Source organism: Somniosus microcephalus, chromosome 4 (assembly GCF_052327205.1).
Source record: "Somniosus microcephalus isolate GS21.2 chromosome 4, FLI_Smic_1.0, whole genome shotgun sequence".
In the NCBI taxonomy this organism is placed as follows: domain Eukaryota; kingdom Metazoa; phylum Chordata; class Chondrichthyes; order Squaliformes; family Somniosidae; genus Somniosus; species Somniosus microcephalus.
The window spans coordinates 178,346,564-178,365,799 of NC_140990.1; the positions used below are offsets into that span (position 1 = coordinate 178,346,564).

Here is a 19,236-nt window from a genome sequence, read left to right on the forward strand (position 1 = left end):
CCATTACCTAAATAGAAGAGCGAATTTTAAAATGGGCGGTTCACCTTTCATTTCTGTCCAAAATGTTAATTTGTATGATGACACTTGACTGTTAATTATACATCCACTTGGATCCCTAGTTCACAATTAAACAGCACAAAATTTACAGGGAAAGCCTCTCTCAGGCCAGTTGGAAATCTGTTCTACTCAATGCCCTGCAGCCCAAATGGGGCCATGGTTCCTGGAGACGTGTACTTGATATATTTAACTCCTGCCCATAATGAAGTGTGCTGAGTGATATGACAAACATGTAGAAGAGCAATCACACCTTTATAAAGCCATAGAGTTGTATAGAGCTTTACAGATGTATAAAGCTCTGGTTTGACCCCATCTGGAGCACTGTGTGCAGTTCTGGGCACCGCACCTCAGCAAGGATATACTGGCCTTGGAGGGGGTGCAGTGCTGATTCACCAGAATAATACCAGGGCTTAGAGGGTTAAATTACAAGGAACGTTGCATCGACTAGGCTTGTGTTCCCTCGAGTATAGAAGATTAAGGGGTGATTTAATTGAGATGTTTAAGATGATTAAAGGATTTGATAGGGTAGATAAAGAGAAACTATTTCCTCTGGTGGAGGGAGTCCAGAACAAGGGGGCATAACCTTAAAATTAGAGCTAAGCTGTTCAGGGGTGATGCTAGGAAGCACTTCTTCACACAAAGTGTAGTGGAAATCTGGAACTCTCTCCCCCCCAAAAAAAGCTGTTGAGGCTGGGGGGTCAACTGAAAATTTCAAAACTGAGATTGATACGTTAAGGATCTGGAACCAAAGCAGGTAAATGGAGTGGAGGTACAGATAAGCCGTGATCTAATTGAATGGCGGAACAGGTTCGAGGGGCTGAATGGCCTACTCCTGTTCCTTATTTCCATTTGCACTGGCATTGAAGACCGAACAAGTGAACAGTGAAAGAGAACGAATAGGTGTGAGAGCCTGACTGCTGGTACTGTACTGGGGAATGAGCATTACCCTTCACTTGACCTGACTGTCCCTCTGTTCTACGTTCCACTACAGACAGCTGGCCTTTGTTGCTGAAGTAACAAATTACGATAGTGACCTAACAGTAATGTAATACGGAGGGGGGGGGCGCTGGCTATGCATTTTAGAAGGTCCACATCTCCACTTCCCTACTCCCCCCTCCCCCCAACGCCATGCATTGTGTAAATGGACAGATTGGCACTTGTCTTTATTCATCAATGGTTTTTGTTCTCTTCCTCCTCCATCTCCTCTTTCCCCCCCCAATCTAAATTTGATGTCGATATTTCCTTTAACACAAAGCTTGGATTCAGGTTTAAAGGAAATGGCATTAACCCAGACATGTTTTGTGTGGCTGATTTGGCCTTTGATTAATTCTCTTACACCCTGTGAAAGAAATGAGTGGATAATTAGGTTTTCCACAGAACAGGTAAAATGTTTGAGTAATGTTTAGCAGAACTTGAGTCTGTATTGACTGAGTGGAATCTGAAGCGAAGATGGTGAAGTGTTAATACTGCACTGAGTTGTCTGTGGAATCTCATCCAGGCAGTGAAGAGTTAATGACATGTCCATGGCTTTAATAAAATATCTTGCATTAGACCTCATGACATTGATATTGGGCCTCATTAGTGGCTGAGAGACTCCTAAAGTACAGCACAGTTGCCCAGTTGTTGCTGATGAAGGGATTATTGTTAACCGGTTTAGTTCTCTATATTTTTTTAATATTAATGTGAGCATATGCATATTCCCTTCGTCAATGTGACTAAGTGTCTAGATGCCTTAAGCCAATAATTGGATCTTAACTTTACAGTGTTACAAAGATACATGAAGTACTGATGGGATTTGGTTATCTGAGTATATCAGATTCTTCAACTTCAGAGACTCCCGTTGAGCTGTTCTTTGCTTGAACTGTCTTATTTTTAAAACATTGAGAGTGTAATTTATCCCAATTTGTGTGTCTTCTATAATCCTCCTGCTTCTTCCTCACATATGATGAATAATGGCTTGAATCCTAGGATGGTAGAGGAGTGGGGAGTGAGAAAGGGAGAAAGATTGGAAGAGTGAATCTTCATACAGCATGAGAAATGTGCATGAAAAGCTGCCCATTCTAAACTGGAGGTTATAGGGATATTTGATAAGATGCAAGGGAATGAATACCAATGCAGTGTGTGCGATTTAGTAGACGTGTGTCTGTGTGTGTGTTAGTTAACTGTCTAAGGGTGATAGATGTATCTTTATATGTTGGAATGGACTTCCAGATAGAGTAGTGGGGACAAAAACCCGGTAGTCATTTAAGAAACAATTAGATACCATAATGGAGAGACTATAGGGTCTTTCTGGATAGATGGATTAAGATGGGTCAAATGGCCTTCCTCATCTTTAATTATCTTGTGATGTTTAGCTTGTAGGTGGGGTGGGGGAATAAGCTTTGCTCTGTCCTAAATCTGATCATGTTCATGAAAAATGCATCTTCCTTGTTTGATGGGCTGACTAATTCAGCTAGAACTTGTGAACAAAGACTAATTGCTGATTGCCGACCCAAGCACCATGTTGGCGGTACTAGGGCATGCATGTGGATGAAGCAGCGACAGTAAAGACATATTAGGGATCAGCAGTAGTTGGCTTTAAGACCTTATGGGAGAGAAATTCAGTTGGTTGCGCCACCCGTTAGCGCCTTAAGAGGGCGCTAAGTGGGTCGCAAGCCAACTCGCGCCCGGGTGCGGCACTGCCCACGCCTCCCGCTAAATTCCACAGGACGTTAGTGGTGGTGCTAACCGTTAGTGCTGCGCCGCTGCTGATGACGTCATCGGTGTGCGCAGCGCCCCGCTGACACCCCAGCCATGATATTTGGCAGGGCCCCCTGATATACCGCTGGACGCTATGTCCGACCGGTTCAGGGGGGCCTACCTGCGGCCAGGGAGGCGCAAATTAAAGGCGAGGTGCAGGGCGGCCATTTTTGTTGTTGGCCACCTGCCAGCACCTGCCTGCGCTCCCGTCCCCAGCCTCCTGAAACCCCCCCCCCCCCCCCCCGCAGAGTGCCGTCTGTGTTCCAAGAGCCCGGCACTTCTCTTCGGTGCCGGGCTCTTTTGCCGGCACTCCTGATCCTCGGGGGCCCAGCTGGGCCCCAGATCGCGCTGCACAAGGCCCCTCCCCTTTACGAAGGGGAGGAAGGCCTGCAATACCGCAGCGCGACGTGCCGCAGCGGCACGTTGCGCCACGATATTCACTCGCAGCAGCGCCCCAAGAGGGATGCAGGGCACCTCCAGTAGCGCCGCGCTTCCCTTTGGGGCGCAACAACTCCATTTCTGGTGGGCGGGCGCGAATGTTTCCGGGGCGCTACTTTTAGCGCCCTGGCGAGGCTGGCGCACCAAACGGGGCTATACTCAATTTCTCCCCCTATGTGTTCTATTCATTGCTACCCGGCACAAGAAGATCCCAAGGTGACCATTGCACCTTTTGGCTCTCCTTGTGTGCCTTTTATGTGACAGCCGTGGCTCAGTGGGTAGCGCTCTCGCCTCTGAGTCAGAAGGTTGTGGGTTCACGTCCCTCTCCATCGACTCGAGCACAAAATCTAGGCTGACACTCCAGTGCGGTACTAAAGGAGTGCTGCACTGTTGGAGGTGCCATCTTTCGGATGAAACGTTAAACCGAGGCCCTGTCTGCTCTCAGGCGAATGTAAAAGATGCCACGGCACTATTTCAAAGAAGAGCAAGGGAGTTATCCCCGGTGTCCTGGCCAATATTTATCCCTCAATCAATATCACTAAAACAGATGGCCTGGTCAATATCTTATTGCTGTTTGTTGGACCTTGCTGTGCACAACTACACTTGGTACCAAAACCAAGTTGGTTTTAAAGTGCTTTGGGACGTCCTGTAAGACACCATATAAATGCAAGTTCTTTTTCCTCTTTCTTTCTCTCAAGTGCACAACAACATGTGGCTCCTACAAAGAACAGCTAATTTGAATTTCTACCCTGTATGAAGATTTCATAGCTAGAATTATCTTGGGGTGGGGTGTAATATGCGTAATGCATTTGAGCAGACTCAATCCAATTCTTTGAGTACGTGAGTCCACAGCTGCTAATATCAGTGTGTGGGGTGGGAGGAGGAAGAGGAGCCTTTGCTCTGGCTACAATTGGATAGGTAAGAGTGGAACAAAACAAGCTTATCCCACTGAGCTGGACACAGAAGGAGAGGCGTTTGGTGTGGTGTACTGTGTGAAAGGCTGCAGAGAGGTCACAGAGCGATAGTGTACCATGGTCACAGTCACAGAGGATGCCATTTGTGACTTTGGTTGGAGCTCTCTATGCTGTGGTGGTAGTGGAATCCTGATTGGAGAGATTCAAACAGGGAAAGGTGGGCAAGGATTTGGGAGGTGACATCATGTTGAAGGACTTTGGAAAGGAAAAGGAAATTAGAGATGGAAATAATAGTTTGCAAGGACAGATGAGTCAAGGACTTTTTTCTTTAGATGGGGATGATGACAGCAGTTTTGAAAGGGAAGTGGACAGTACCTGGGAAGAAGGAACCATCTGTAATGGGCGCCAGGAAGGGAACTGGGTGGTCATCAGTTTAGTGGGAATGGAGTCTAGGGAGCAGGAGGTGAATCTCCTGGACAGAATGAGTTTGGAGAGGGCATGAGGGGAGATGGAAGGGAAATTAGAGCGAGGTAAGTAAATAGAGAAAGAGAGGAATCCAAACTAGGCTGAAGAATGTCAGCGCAGCAGTTTGGAATTTAATCTGTTTTCATTGTGTAGTGCCATTGTATTGTATGTGGTCCCAGGGTATGTGGTGTAGTATTGAACCAGACAGACCAGGACGGTCTCAGGTTCCATCCCTAATTGGTGCTGATTAACTGGTTTCAGATGGGATAGGAGCGGCAGTGCTACCATTAGTGTTGGTGTCTCAAGGATAGGGAGGGAGAAAATTGTCAGAGGTTCCTGCTACGAATCACTCCCCAGGGACCTCTTGATGGAAGGTGTGTTAGAACTCAGTTGTGCTGCCCTCCATGGTCAACAACCATTTACAGCTGATGTTTACTGTCAAGGTCATGCATGAAGAATGAGATACCAAAGGGCTGCTAACATCCATGAAACTGTATTCCAACATGAGTCCGCAGAGAATGGAAGCGGTTAGCAATCAGAACCCTGTATAAAAATTCCCCAATCCAGGAAGTCCTCGATAGTTTGATATTCTAGGTTTAATGAATCTAGTTTTTTTTTCTATTTCCTCCTCTTTAGATAATGACCGTTCCGTGTCTCTGGCACAGTTGCTAGGAGACCATCCTCCTAGGCAGGTAACCGTGACGTATGATCTTGACCAGAATCCAGTGTATGAGTTTGGCCCGAATGTGAACACTGGACAGCCAGCCAGAGCCCATTTCCAAAACCCCTTCTTCCGTGACTTCTCGCTCCTCTTCACGATCAAGCCAACGTCCACAGAGAGTGGTGTGCTCTTTGCCATCACAGACGCCGGACAGAGAATCATTTATGTTGGAGTTAAGCTCTCTGACGTCAAGGATGGATCCCAGAACATTATTTTCTACTACACAGAGCCTGGTTCTCAACAGTCCTTCGAGGCTGCAACCTTCTGGGTGGAGCACTTGACCAACAAATGGACCAAGATCGCCATCAGCGTGCAGGATGAGACGGTGACACTCTACCTGGACTGCGAAGAACACAAGCGTGTCCACTTTGAAAGGTTTCCGGATGAGATGGAGATCGATAACTCCTCCGGGGTCTTTGTAGCATCGGCTGGTGGTGCACACCCTGATAATTTTTTGGTAAGTGCCTTCTACTGTAAAAGAGTGCTTGTACGTAGAATGACATAGAATTTACAGCACAGAAACAGCCCATACGGCACACCTGGTCTGAGCCAGTGTTTATGCTCCACACAAGCCTCCTCCCACCCTACTCCATCTCACCCTATCAACATAACCTTCTATTCACAGGAACAGGAGTAGGCCATTGCAGTTTGTGTTTGATTATTCAATTCAATTCAATTTTTATTTGTCATATGTACAGCAGACGTGTGTACTGCACAATGAAATGTTGATTTTTACGAGTCCTCCCAACATTGGAATAAATATGGCATAACAATGATAAAAATACTAATAGAAATACAGTAATAATAAATAAAACAACAGTGATAAATAATAATAAATTATACATTCATGAGTCTTATGGCCTGGGGGTAGAAGCTGTTTCGAAACCTGCTGGTACGAGACCGTATGCTTCGGTATCTCTTACCGGACGGGAGCAGGGCGAAGAGGTTGTGGCTGTGGCTCGCGTCTTTAATGATTCTCAGGGCCTTCCCCCGGCACCTCTCGGGGTAGATATCCTGCACAGCAGGTAGTTTAATTCCTATAGTATGTTGTGCAGCTTTCACCACCATCTGTAGAGCCTTGCGGTCTGTGGCGGTGCAGTTGCCATACCAGGTAGTGATGCAGCCAGACAGGATACTCTCGATGGTGCACCGGTAGAAGTTGGTGAGAATCTGGGGGGCCATTCCAAATTTCTTCAGTCTCCTGAGGAAGAACAGGCGTTGGCATGCCTTCTTCGTTACGACGTCGATGTGATGGGACCACGTTAAGTCCTCCATAATGAATACACCCAGGAATTTGAAGCTGCTGACCCTCTCCACCTCAGCCCCTTCGATGTAGATTGGGGTGTGTCCCTCCTCCTGCTGCTTCCTGTAGTCCACGATCATCTCCTTTGTTTTGCTGATGTTGAGGGAGAGGTTGTTGTACTTGCACCATTCTGCTAGAGCTCTTACTGTGGTGTATGTGCCTTTAAGAGCCCCTGTATGCTGTAGTGCCGGTAATGGCCACTCGGGCTATATAAGCCTGTATAGTGTCTTGTATCTGTTAGTTCACCTCCAGACTTTGTTCAGTAAACACCTGTGAAACCTATTCCTGCATTCCGTGTCTCCATTAACACACGGATACAACAGTGGCGACGAATTGGAAACGGACTTACCTGCAATTCGGCAGCACCTCAAGGAGATCGATTCCTCAGACGAAAGTCGAAGAAAAACAAGAAAGAAAAGAGAAAAGGGAAAGGCTGTGGTTTCACCGGCTGGCCGAGCTGGTGGCAGGTACTGCAGTGGTCCTTCCTGGGTGGCGGGCTGGGGCTCCATCGGCTGGCTCTGCAGCGGAGCCGAGCAGCGAAGGCGGAGGTAAACAGAGACAGAGGGGGGGAGCACTTGGGAGACGGCCGGCGCTGCAAAGCAGGTCGGCATTTGGACCAAGCAGAGGGAGGGAAAAGTCCCAGAGAGTCCGGCGGGAATGAGTCTCCACCGATTGAAAAAAAAAACCCTATGTAAATAAAAACCGCGGAGAACAGCGTTGTCAGCAGCAGCAGCTGCGGGAAAGCGCGGGAAGCGCCATTTTTTTTCTGCAGGGAAGAAAGGAAAGCGCGGGAGACGCCATTTTTTTTCAGGATGCCTAAGGCTGGCAATATTAATGCTTTTGATACCGATATAGAGGATTGGACCACATATGTGGAAAGAGTGGAGGTATATTGCACAGCAAATGAAATAGAAGATAATAAAAAGGCATCAGTACTTCTAAATCTAATGGGCGCAAGGACATACGGGCTGTTACGAAACTTAATCACTCCAGCCAAACCAAACGACAAGAATTTTAAGGAGATTGTTGATACCCTACAGGAGCACTTAAACCCAACACCGCTGCTGATAGTGGAATGATTCAAATTCTTCAAGAGGAATCAGCACAAGAATGAAAGTAACGCTGATTACCTCACCGAATTAAGGAAGCTGTCAAAGCACTGCCAATTCGGGGCAGGACTGGCAGATTCTTTTCGAGACAAATTCATCTGCGGTCTCCTAAGTGAAGGAACACAGAAAAGGCTACTTTCTGAGAAAGATTTGACACTGGACAAGGCTTTCAGTATGGCTGTATCATACGAAGCAGCCGCAAGAGAAGCTGCAGAGATACAGCAAAAGCCACAGGACTTCGGCACCCATGAAATGACACAGGGTTTCGAGAGATGTTATCGCTGCGGCAGATCCACCCATGACCAGAGGGACTGCTGGTTCAAGGACAAAGCATGCAGGCAATGCGGAAAGATTGGACACATTGCACGTGTATGCCGATCTGGACACAAAAAATCCACGGACAGGAAAAAAATCAATAAGGAAAAGTACAGAAAGGTACAAATGATGACGGACAGTAGCTCCGAAGACCAGAAGAGCGATAGCGACTCCGGAAACAAGAGACTAAGCTGTCTCAAATTACATAATGTAATTGCCAAAGAAGATTACCAGACCATTTGGGTTACCCTCATGATAGCGGGGTCCCCAGTTAAAATGGAGCTAGATACAGGATCAGCTCTGACCGTCATAAGTCGACGGGATTACGAGCGGCTATTTCCGCATATACCTTTGAAAGACACATCCATTATCTTGAAAACATATACGGGGCAGAAAGTATACCCCAAAGGGAAAATAAAGGTGCCTGTTGTATACAACAGCAAAGAAATACAGAAGTTGTATTTATACGTTCTGCAAGATGGTGGTCCACCGCTGTTGGGACGTGAATGGATCAGGAAGATACGTTTAGACTGGCACTCCATTCAGGCACTGACGGTGACCAGTAAGAAAAAAAATGATGATGATGTCATACCTGAATGATTAAAAGACATCTTGGCCAACGCCAAGGAAGTGTTTCAACAGGAACTAGGAACCTTGAAAGGTGTCACCGCCTCAATAAAAGTGGAAGATGCGGCAATTCCCAAGTTTTTTAAGGCAAGGCCGGTGCCATACGCAATTCGTCCAGCAGTCGAGGCAGAGCTGGAGAATTTGGAAAAGGCAGGCGTATTATCCAAGATAGATTGGAGCGAGTGGGCAACACCCATCGTTCCGGTCATGAAGAAAACGTTGAATAATGATAAATCTGAAGAACAGAGAAAAATTCGCATCTGTGGGGACTTCAAGGTGACTGTAAACCCGGTCCTTCACACGGTACAGTATCCTCTTCCGAGGATAGAAGATATTTTCGCCTCACTATCCGGAGGAAAACGTTTCGCCAAAATTTGACTTGGCTCAGGCATATCTACAGATGGAAGTTGAAGAGGCCTCTAAAAAGTATCTCACGATAAATACACACAAAGGCCTGTACCAGTACAATCGACTGGTTTTCGGAGTAGCATCAGCTCCAGCTATCTGGCAAAGAGCTATGGAGCAAGTCCTCCAAGGGATTCCGGGGACTCAATGCTACCTAGATGACATCCTTGTAACAGGAGAAAACGACAACGAGCACCTTGCCAATTTGGAGCAGGTGCTCACTAGGTTGAGAGAATGGGGCCTACGAGCAAATCGCCCCAAGTGCGAATTTTTCCAGAAACAAATATATTGTGGCCACATAATTAACGAGGAAGGGTTGCATAAGTCATCTGAAAAAATTGAAGCGGTCATAAAAGCCCCAGCACCTGCAAATGTCTCACAATTAAGGTCGTTCCTGGGATTGATAAATTACTATCATAAATTTTTACCGAACTTATCAACTCTTCTACACCCTCTTAACGAACTGCTACAAACGGGAGTCATTTGGAAATGGAGCGAAGACTGTAAACGTGCCTTCCATAAATGCAAAGGCTTGATCACGTCCAAGGAAGTTTTGGCTCATTACAACCCATCACTGCCAATCAGACTGGCGTGCGATGCATCCCCTTACGGCGTAGGAGCGGTATTATCGCATAGATTCCCTGATGGCTCGGAGCAGCCGATAGCTTTTGCGTCACACTCATTGAACTCAGCTGAGCGTAACTATGCCCAGATCGACAGGGAAGCACTTAGCCTGGTATGGGGAGTGAAGAAATTCAACCATTACCTACACGGACAAAAATTTACCTTGTTGACTGACAATCAACCCCTCGTCTCCATATTCAACCCTAAAAAGGGTGTTCCCATTATGACAGCGCAAAGACTACAGAGGTGGTCCCTTTTCCTAGGGGTACACCAATATGACATAGAATACAAAGGATCAAAACAGCATGGGAATGCTGACGGTTTATCGCGCCTACCATTGCCAACGGTAGAAGAAGCACCTACAGTGGACCCAGTGGAGATGTTTCACTCAACCATAGTGAAATGTCTACCAGTAACAAATTCTGTCATTGAAAAGGAAACGAGGAATGACCCGACTCTCTCACGAGTCTACGATTTAACGGTGAAGGGATGGCCAGCACATGGCGAACCACTGTTGCCAGCATTCTCGCAAAGAAGAGAACAGCTGTCAGTGTGCCGAGGAACCTTGATGTGTGGATCCAGAGTGGTGATTCCACCCAAACTCCAGGATAAAGTGCTAGAGGGGCATCTGGGTGGAGTGAAAATGAAGAACCTAGCCAGAGCGTTTGTGTGGTGGCCAGGTATCGATGGAGACATCGAAGAAATGACCAAGAGCTGCCTAGGATGCCAGAAGGTCCAAAACGCCCCACCACAAGCCCCTCTACATCCATGGGAGTGGCCCTCATCTCCATGGCAAAGGGTACACATCGACTTTGCTGGTCCATTTATGGACTCAATGTTCTTAATCGCGGTTGATGCACACTCCAAGTGGCCGGAGGTAATAAAGATGTCCTCCACCACCACGGAAAAAACCATCATAGTATTAAGGACCATATTTGCCAGGAATGGGCTGCCTGAACAGATCTGTTCTGATAATGGACCGTAATTTGTGTCCGAAGAATTCAGGAAGTTCTTAAAAAACAATGGGGTTAAGTACTACACGTCCGCCCCATACCATCCCGCCACCAATGGATTGGCTGAAAGGTTTGTCCAGACCTTCAAGAAGGCCATAAAGGCCATGGGTAATGAAGACATAAAACTTCAGCATAAGGTAGATAACTTCTTGTTTGCATACAGGAATGCAACACATGTGGTTACAAACCAAACTCCCGCCATGATGTTCTTCAATAGAAGCCTAAGATGCCGGCTGGATTTGATCAAGCCAAACATCAGAAGGGACGTGGAGAACCGGCAATTTCAAGGCATGAATGAAAGGCCAACTAGAACCTTCCAGATAGGTCAACAAGTTTTGGCCCGGGACTACCGTACCGAGAAATGGCAGCCTGGAACTATTTGCACACGACTAGGACCACTGATATATACCGTGGACATTGGAGAAAGCATAATAAGGTGCCATGCTGACCAGATCATAGAGTCCTCCGAAAAGGGACAACCTACACCACAACTCTATACGCCTAATGATGAAGCAGAGATACCCATAGTATCTACCTCCGATCCGGTGATACTGGAACCAGATGAACCCGACACTGGCATTCAAGCCGAATCGACCTTGCCAAAAGAACCTACTACACCACCAAAACCTACTACACCACCGAGGCGTTATCCGGACCGAGTCAGGAAGCCTCCAGAGAGACTGACTTATAATTGATTAACTGCAGCAAATGTGTAGATTATTGTTCTTGTAATATGTTAATTAATGATTACTTAAAATATTATGTACTGGTTGTCTAAAAGGGGAGGAATTGTGGTGTATGTGCCTTTAAGAGCCCCTGTATGCTGTAGTGCCGGTAATGGCCACTCGGGCTATATAAGCCTGTATAGTGTCTTGTATCTGTTAGTTCACCTCCAGACTTTGTTCAGTAAACACCTGTGAAACCTACTCCTGCATTCCGTGTCTCCATTAACACACGGATACAACACTTACCTCCTCCCTGTAGCCTGTCTATTCGCCATCTGTGATCAGGCCTACAACGGTAGTGTCATCAGCAAACTTGATGATGGAGTTGGAGTTGTGCGTGGCCACGCAATCATGAGTAAACAGGGAGTACAGAAGGGGGCTGAGCACACAACCCTGGGGAGCTCCTGTGTTCAGGATCAGCGTTGAGGAGGTGTTTTCACCACCTGGGGTCTGCCCGTCAGGAAGTCCAGGATCCAGTTGCATAGGGAGGTGTTAAGTCCTAGCTCACTGAGCTTGTTGACAAGCTTGGAGGGGATAATGGTATTGAATGCTGAACTATAATCAATGAACAACATTCTCACATAGGTGTTCCTCATATCCAGGTGTGACAAGGCAGTGTGCAGTACAGTGGCGATGGCATCATCCCTAGATCTTTTTGGGCGGTAAGCAAATTGGAGTGGGTCCAGTGTGTCAGTTAGTAAGGAGTTGATGTGGGTTTTGACCAGCCTCTCAAAGCACTTCATGATGACAGAAGTGAGTGCTATGGGGTGGTAGTCGTTTAAACAGGTTACTTTTGTTTTTTGGGGGACTGGAATAACCAATGTCATCTTGAAGCAGGTGGGGACTATAGACTGGTACAGTTGAACGGTTGAATATATCCGTAAACACGGCTGCCAGCTGGTCAGCGCATGCTCTAAGGACACGCCCAGGGATTCCATCTGGACCGGGTGCTTTGTGGGTGTTCACTCTCTTAAAAGTCTTGCTCACGTCAGCCACGGAGATTGAGAAGACCCGGTCGTCCTGAGCCGCGGGCGCCCTTGTAACAGGCCAGTTGTTGTTGGCCTCAAACCGGGCGTAAAAAGTGTTAAGCTCGTCCGGGAGAGAGGCATTGCTGGGCATGACACATGATTATCGTGCAGGAGCAAAGAGTTTTTTTTCCCCTGTCAACTCCTGCCCAATTAGAACCAGATTAAGTCTGCCTCAGCTTTTCACACTGGTACTTCAACTTACTCTGTGCCTTCTACTGTATTGTGATAATGGCACAGAGCACTTTCTCACAGCAGTATGTTGGAACAGGAGGAGGCCATTCAGCCCCTCGAGCCTGTTCTGCCATTCAGTTAGATCATGGCTGATCTGTATCTTAGCTCCATTTACCTGCCTTAGTTCCGTAACCCTCAATACCCTTACCTGACAAAAATCTATCAATCTCAGTTTTGAAATTTTCAATTGACCCCTGGTCTCAACAGCTTTTTGAGGAAGACAGTTCCAGATTTTCACTACCCTTTGTGTGAAGAGAGTCCCTCGTGCTTATCTAGATTCCCCTTAAATGCATCTATTCATGAGCTATTCACCTCAACTACTTGTGGTAGTGAGTTCCACATTCTCACCACTCTCTGGGTAAAGAAGTTTCTCCTGAATTCTTTATTGAATTTATTAGTGACTATCTTATATTTAGTTTTGGACTCCCTCACAAGTAGAAACATCTTCTCTATGTCTACCATATCGAAACCCTTTATAATTTTAAAGACCTCTATTAGGTCACCCCTCAGCCTTCTTTTTTCTAGAGAAAAGAGCCCCAATTATTGTATAATAAAATTTCCAATATTAGACTTCCTTCTAATGGAATCGCTGTGAGATAGCAGCGATTTAGAAGGTCCTCACCCTCACTGATCAGTCTGTGATGTGGTCACGGTTGCCATGTTTCATCGGTTCATGGATACTTGTCCTGCATTGCTGCTTGTGTTGTACTGTTTAAGCTACAGACATATTTCTTTGGTGTGTAATTGGGGTCATGGCTAAATTGGGCCTGCATTACGGAAGAGCGCAATTTATCATTGATGCGAGCAGCTTTGCCTTATCCCATGGGAACAGCGTGATTGTGGTAACAAAGGATGTTTGACAAGAATATTTTTCAGATATCTAGCTGGCATGAAAAACCCCAGTTGTTCCCCTGTTTCGGAATGTGCACTGATTTAAAGAAAGACTTGCATTTATATAGTGGATTTCATGACTTCAGGACGTCCCAAAGCGCTTTACAGCCCATAAACTACTTTTGAAGTGTAGTCACTGTTAAAATATAGGAAACGGGCAGCCAATTTGCACACAGCAAGATCCCACATACAGCATTGTGATAACTATTGGCCCAGGACACCAGGGAGAACTCCCCTTGCTCTTCAAATAATGCCAAGGGATGTTTTACATCCACCTGAGAGGGCAGACGGGGCCTCAGTTTAACGTCTCATCAGAAAGACGGCACCTCAGATAGTAGAGCACTCCCTCAGAACTGCACTGGGAGTGTCAGCCTAGATTTTGTGCTCAAGTCTCTGGAGTGGGGCTTGAACCCACGATTTTCTTGCTCAGAGGCGAGAGTGATAACAACTGAGCCACAGCTGATACTCTCATTTATCTGACATATACTAGGACAACCAGAACTCCTGCCTTTTTCTTTGTAAAACGCATAATTGCTTTAGAAATCCTCGCTTCCGGCTCCCTTGATAGATCAGTTGGTTAAAAGGCAGCGCATTACTTCAGTTACACAGATCCAAAAAAGTGTGTCCAGCGTGTTTGAGCATCAACAGGATATGCGCTGGGGTAGCTGGCCTGCCCAGTGGGATAGGGGCAGAAGGTAACTGGTACAGGGCCAGTTAATTGGTGGGGGAAACAACAAAAAAAGGAGTGCATAATTCTCTCCATTTGAACTTGAGTTGGTAAAAGGATGCCTGTTTAACAGTGAACCTGTAATTAGAATGTGTAATGTTTTGGGCTGCTATTTAAGCCGCTTTGCAAGCTAATAAGAGAGAACAAGTGAAAAGGGGAGATATTTGTGGGCAGGGGAGGAAATCACTTAAGGCATGCAATCCCAAAGCTTGACTTTGGTTTGTGATGGGTTGGATGGAGAGAAGATGCTCCTCCTTTTGTTTAACTAACTGTTGTCCAATACATCAGCCACTAGCCACATGTGGCTAGTTGGAAATCCAGATGTGACTAATGTAGTGTATGTACCTTGAAGAAGGAACTATATTCTGCAGCCCCTGTATACTGCAGTACCAGTAGTGACCACCCCTGTATGTAAGCCTGTGTAGTAACTTTGTATAGTAGTTCCAGTTTTGTCTCCATTCAGTAAACACCTGTTATAACCAACTTCTGCAGTCCGTGTCTCAATTACACATGGACATTACATTGGCGACGAACAGATCCGAACTTACCTACAGTTCTGCACCACCTCACGGGGATCCATCCCTGAAGCGAAGTTATTAGAGGTCGAAGCCAGAAGGAAGAAATCCAAAAAGAAAAAAAACAAACAGAAGAAACAGGCGTCGACCGTGGGCAACCGCCCTCTGATTCATCGAATTCGAAGATTTGCAGGGGAGGCTGTCGAGAGCTGGGCTTGGTTATCCAGTCTATGGTGTTCCAGCTAATCGGGCTGCTGGCAGGTAGTACACTGATCCTCCCTGGGCTGCGGCGGGCTAGAGCTCGATCGGGTGGCTTTTCAACGGGGCCGAGCAGCGTTGTCGGGAAGAGGAGAGAGAGAGAGAGGGTGGAGCACACAGGGCGCGGCCGGTGCTACGAAGTCGGGCAGCGTACAGACCCGAGAAGAGGGAGGGAAGTGTCCCATAGGGTCTGCTCTGACGACGGGAACAGTAATTAAAATAAAAGAAAAAGAAATTAGAAGCGCAGAAAGCCGCGAGGAGCTGCAGTTTGCCACGGGGACCGCGGAGAGCGGCGTTGGCAGCAGCGCGGGGGGAAGCGCGCGAAGACCATAGGGCGTCGCCATCTTAATCCAGCGGGGAAGAAGGCAAAGCGCGGGAGGCGCCATTTTGTTCAATCGGGGAAGAAGGCAAAGCGCGGGAGGCGCCATCTTAGATCTCCAAGATGCCGAAGACTGGCAATATCACTGCCTTCGATAATGCAATAGAAGACTGGACCACGTATGTGGAAAGAGTCGAAGTATATTGCAAGGCAAATGATGTAGCCGATGAGAAAAAGGCATCGGTACTACTAAACTTAATGGGCGCAAGAACGTACGGCCTATTGCGGAACCTGATCACTCCAGTCAAACCGATGGCGAAGAGTTTTAACGAAATTGTTGCTACCCTACAGGAACACCTAAATCCTACACCGCTGCTGATAGCAGAAAGATTTAAATTCCACAAGAGAAATCGGCATAAAGATGAGAGCAATGCTGAGTATCTTACGGAACTACGCAAGCTATCAAAGCACTGCCAGTTCGGAGCAGGACTGGCAGATACCCTACGGGACAAATTTGTCTGTGGACTCCTGAGTGAAGGAACCCAGAAGAGGTTACTCTCAGAGAAAGAGCTGACGCTAGATAAGGCTTTCAGCATGGCAGTATCGTACGAAGCAGCAGTAAGGGGAGCTGCGGAAATACAGCAAAAGCCACAGGAATACGGCACCCATGAAATGACACGGGGATTTGAAAAATGTTATCGCTGCGGCAGAACAACCCATGACCAGAAGGACTGTTGGTCCAAGGACAAAACATGCAGGCAATGCGGAAAGATGGGACACATTGCACGAGTTTGCAGGTCCGGGAAGAAGACTAACGACAACAAAAAGACTACTAAGGAACAGTACAGGAAAGTACAAAAGATGACGGACAGTAGTTCCGAAGACCAGAAGAGCGATAGTGAATCTGGGAACAAGAGACTAAGCTGTCTCAAACTACACAACGTAATCGCAAAAGAGGATCACCGAACCATTTGGGTCACCCTCACGATAGCAGGGTCCCAAGTCAAAAGGAATTGGATACAGGATCAGCCCTGACCGTCATGAATCGACGAGACTACGAGCGGCTATTCTCACACATACCCTTGAAAGACACATCCATTGTCTTGAAGACATATACGGGGCAGAAAGTATACCCCAGAGGGAAAATAAGGGTGCCTGTCGAATACAACGGCAAGGAAATACAGAAATTGTATCTGTACATACTGCAAGATGGTGCACCACCGTTATTGGGATGTGAATGGATCAGAAAAATAAGTTTAGACTAGCACTCCATTCAGGCACTGACTGTGGCTGGTAAAAAGGATGACGACGTCACACCTGGACGATTGTCAAAAATCTTAGCTAACGCTAAAGAGGTATTTCAACAAGGACTGGGAACTCTTAAAGGCGTAACCGCCTCGATAAAAATAGAAGAGAATGCAATTCCCAAGTTTTTCAAAGCAAGACCGGTACCGTATGCAATTCGCCCAGCCGTCGAGGCAGAGCTGGAGAATCTGGAGAATGCAGGCGTGTTCTCTAAGGTAGACTGGAGCGAGTGGGCGACACCCATCATTCCTGTCATGAAGAAAACGTTAAACAATAAGTCTGAGGAGCCAAGGAAGGTTCGCATCTGTGGGGACTTCAAGGTGACTATGAACCCAGTCCTTCACACAGTACAGTATCCTCTTCCAAGGATAGAAGATATTTTCACCTCACTATCTGGAGGGAAACGTTTTACAAAAATTGACCTAGCGCAAGCATATTTGCAAATGGAGGTTGAAGAATCCTCTAGGAAATATCTCACGATAAACACTCACAAAGGTCTTTACCAGTATAATCGACTGGTATTTGGAGTAGCATCAGCTCCGGCTATATGGCAAAGAGCGATGGAACAAGTCCTGCAAGGGATTCCGGGGACTCAGTGTTACTTGGACGACATCCTAGTGACAGGTGAAAATGACAGTGAACACCTTGCCAACCTAGAGCAGGTGCTCACTAGACTAAGAGAACATGGGCTACGAGCCAATCGCCCCAAGTGTGAGTTTTTAAAGAAACAAATATCGTATTGTGGCCACGTGATTGATGAAGAGGGGTTACATAAGTCCCCTGACAAAATTAAAGCGGTAGTTAAGGCTCCAGCGCCTGAAAATGTGTCGCAACTGAGGTCATTCCTCGGATTGGTGAATTACTACCATAAGTTTTTGCCGAATTTGTCCACAATTCTGCACCCACTGAACGCCCTGCTACAAACTGGAGTAGCATGGAAATTGAGCGATGAATGTAAGCGGGCCTTTCAGAAGTGTAAAGGCCTGATCACTTCAAGAGAAGTATTGGCTCACTACAACCCATCACTACCGATAAGACTGGCGTGTGATGCGTCTCCCTACGGCTTTGGAGCGGTACTGTCACATAAATCCCTTGATGGTTCAGAGAGGCCGATAGCTTTTGCGTCACGCTCGTTAACTGCAGCCGAGCGTAACTATGCCCAGATTGACAGAGAGGCCCTCAGCCTGGTGTGGGGGGTGAAGAAGTTCAATCACTACCTGCACGGATAGGAATTTACTCTACTAACTGATCATCAACCTCTTGTCTCCATTTTCAACCCTAAGAAGGGCGTCCCGATAATGACAGTACAACGGCTACAGAGGTGGTCCCTTTTCCTAGGGGCACATCAATATGACATCGAGTACAAAGGAACTAAACAGCATGGGAATGCTGATGGATTGTCGCGCCTACCGTTGCTGACGGTGGAAGAAGCACCTGCAGTGGATCCTGTGGAGATATTCCACTCGACCATAGTCGAATGTCTACCTGTGACGAATGCAAACATAGAAAAGGAAACACGAAATGACCCGACACTCTCCAGGGTCTATGATTTAACGGTGAAGGGATGGCCAGCACATGGCGAACCACTGTTGCCAGCATTCTCGCCGAGAAGAGAACAGCTGTCAGTGTGCCGAGGAACCTTGATGTGTGGATCCAGAGTAGTAATTCCACCCAAATTGAAGGATAGAGTGCTCAATGAGCTTCATGAGGGTCGTCTGGGAGGGGTAAAAATGAAGAACTTAGCCAGAGCGGTTGTGTGGTGGCCGGGAATCGATAGAGAAATCGAAGAGATGACCAAGAGCTGTACAGGATGCCAGAAGGTCCAAAACGCCCCACCACAAGCCCCTCTACATCCATGGGAGTGGCCCTCATCTCCATGGCAAAGGGTACACATTGATTTTGCTGGTCCATTTATGGACTCGATGTTTTTAATTGCGGTGGATGCACATTCAAAGTGGCCAGAGGTAATAAAAATGTCCTCAACCACCACAGAAAAAACTATCACAGTCTTACAAACCATACTCGCCAGAAATGGGCTGCCTGAACAGATTTGGTCCGACAATGGACCACAGTTTGTGTCCGAAGAGTTCCGGAGGTTCTTAAAGAACAATGGTGTTAAGCATTACACATCCGCCCCATATCATCCAGCCACCAATGGATTGGCTGAGAGGTTCGTTCAAACATTCAAGAAGGCTATCAAGGCAATGTGTAATGAAGACATACCCCTACAACACAAGGTGGATAACTTATTGTTTGCCTACCGGAATGCGACACATGCGGTTACCAACCAAACTCCAGCCATGATGTTCTTCAATCGAAGACTAAGATGCCGCTTGGATTTGGTTAAGCCAAACATCAGAAGAGATGTGGAGAACAGGCAGTTTCAGAATATGAATGAAAGGCCAACCAGGAGTTTCAAGATAGGTCAACCAGTTTTGGCCCGGGACTACCGCACAGAGAAATGGCAGCCAGGAACGATCTGCACACAGCAAGGACCTCTAATGTAT

General features: G+C 46.8%; 1 protein-coding gene across 2 annotated transcripts in view; it reads left to right on the forward strand.

The window, feature by feature from the left end:
- Positions 1-19,236, forward strand: part of col18a1a (collagen type XVIII alpha 1 chain a) — a 381,250-nt gene that overhangs the window by 197,162 nt on the left and 164,852 nt on the right. For both annotated transcript variants that reach the window (XM_085985533.1, XM_085985532.1), the window contains one exon: positions 5,250-5,791. In XM_085985533.1, coding sequence (XP_085841659.1) covers positions 5,250-5,791 — 542 coding nt within the window. The remainder of the gene's footprint in view (positions 1-5,249; positions 5,792-19,236) is intronic.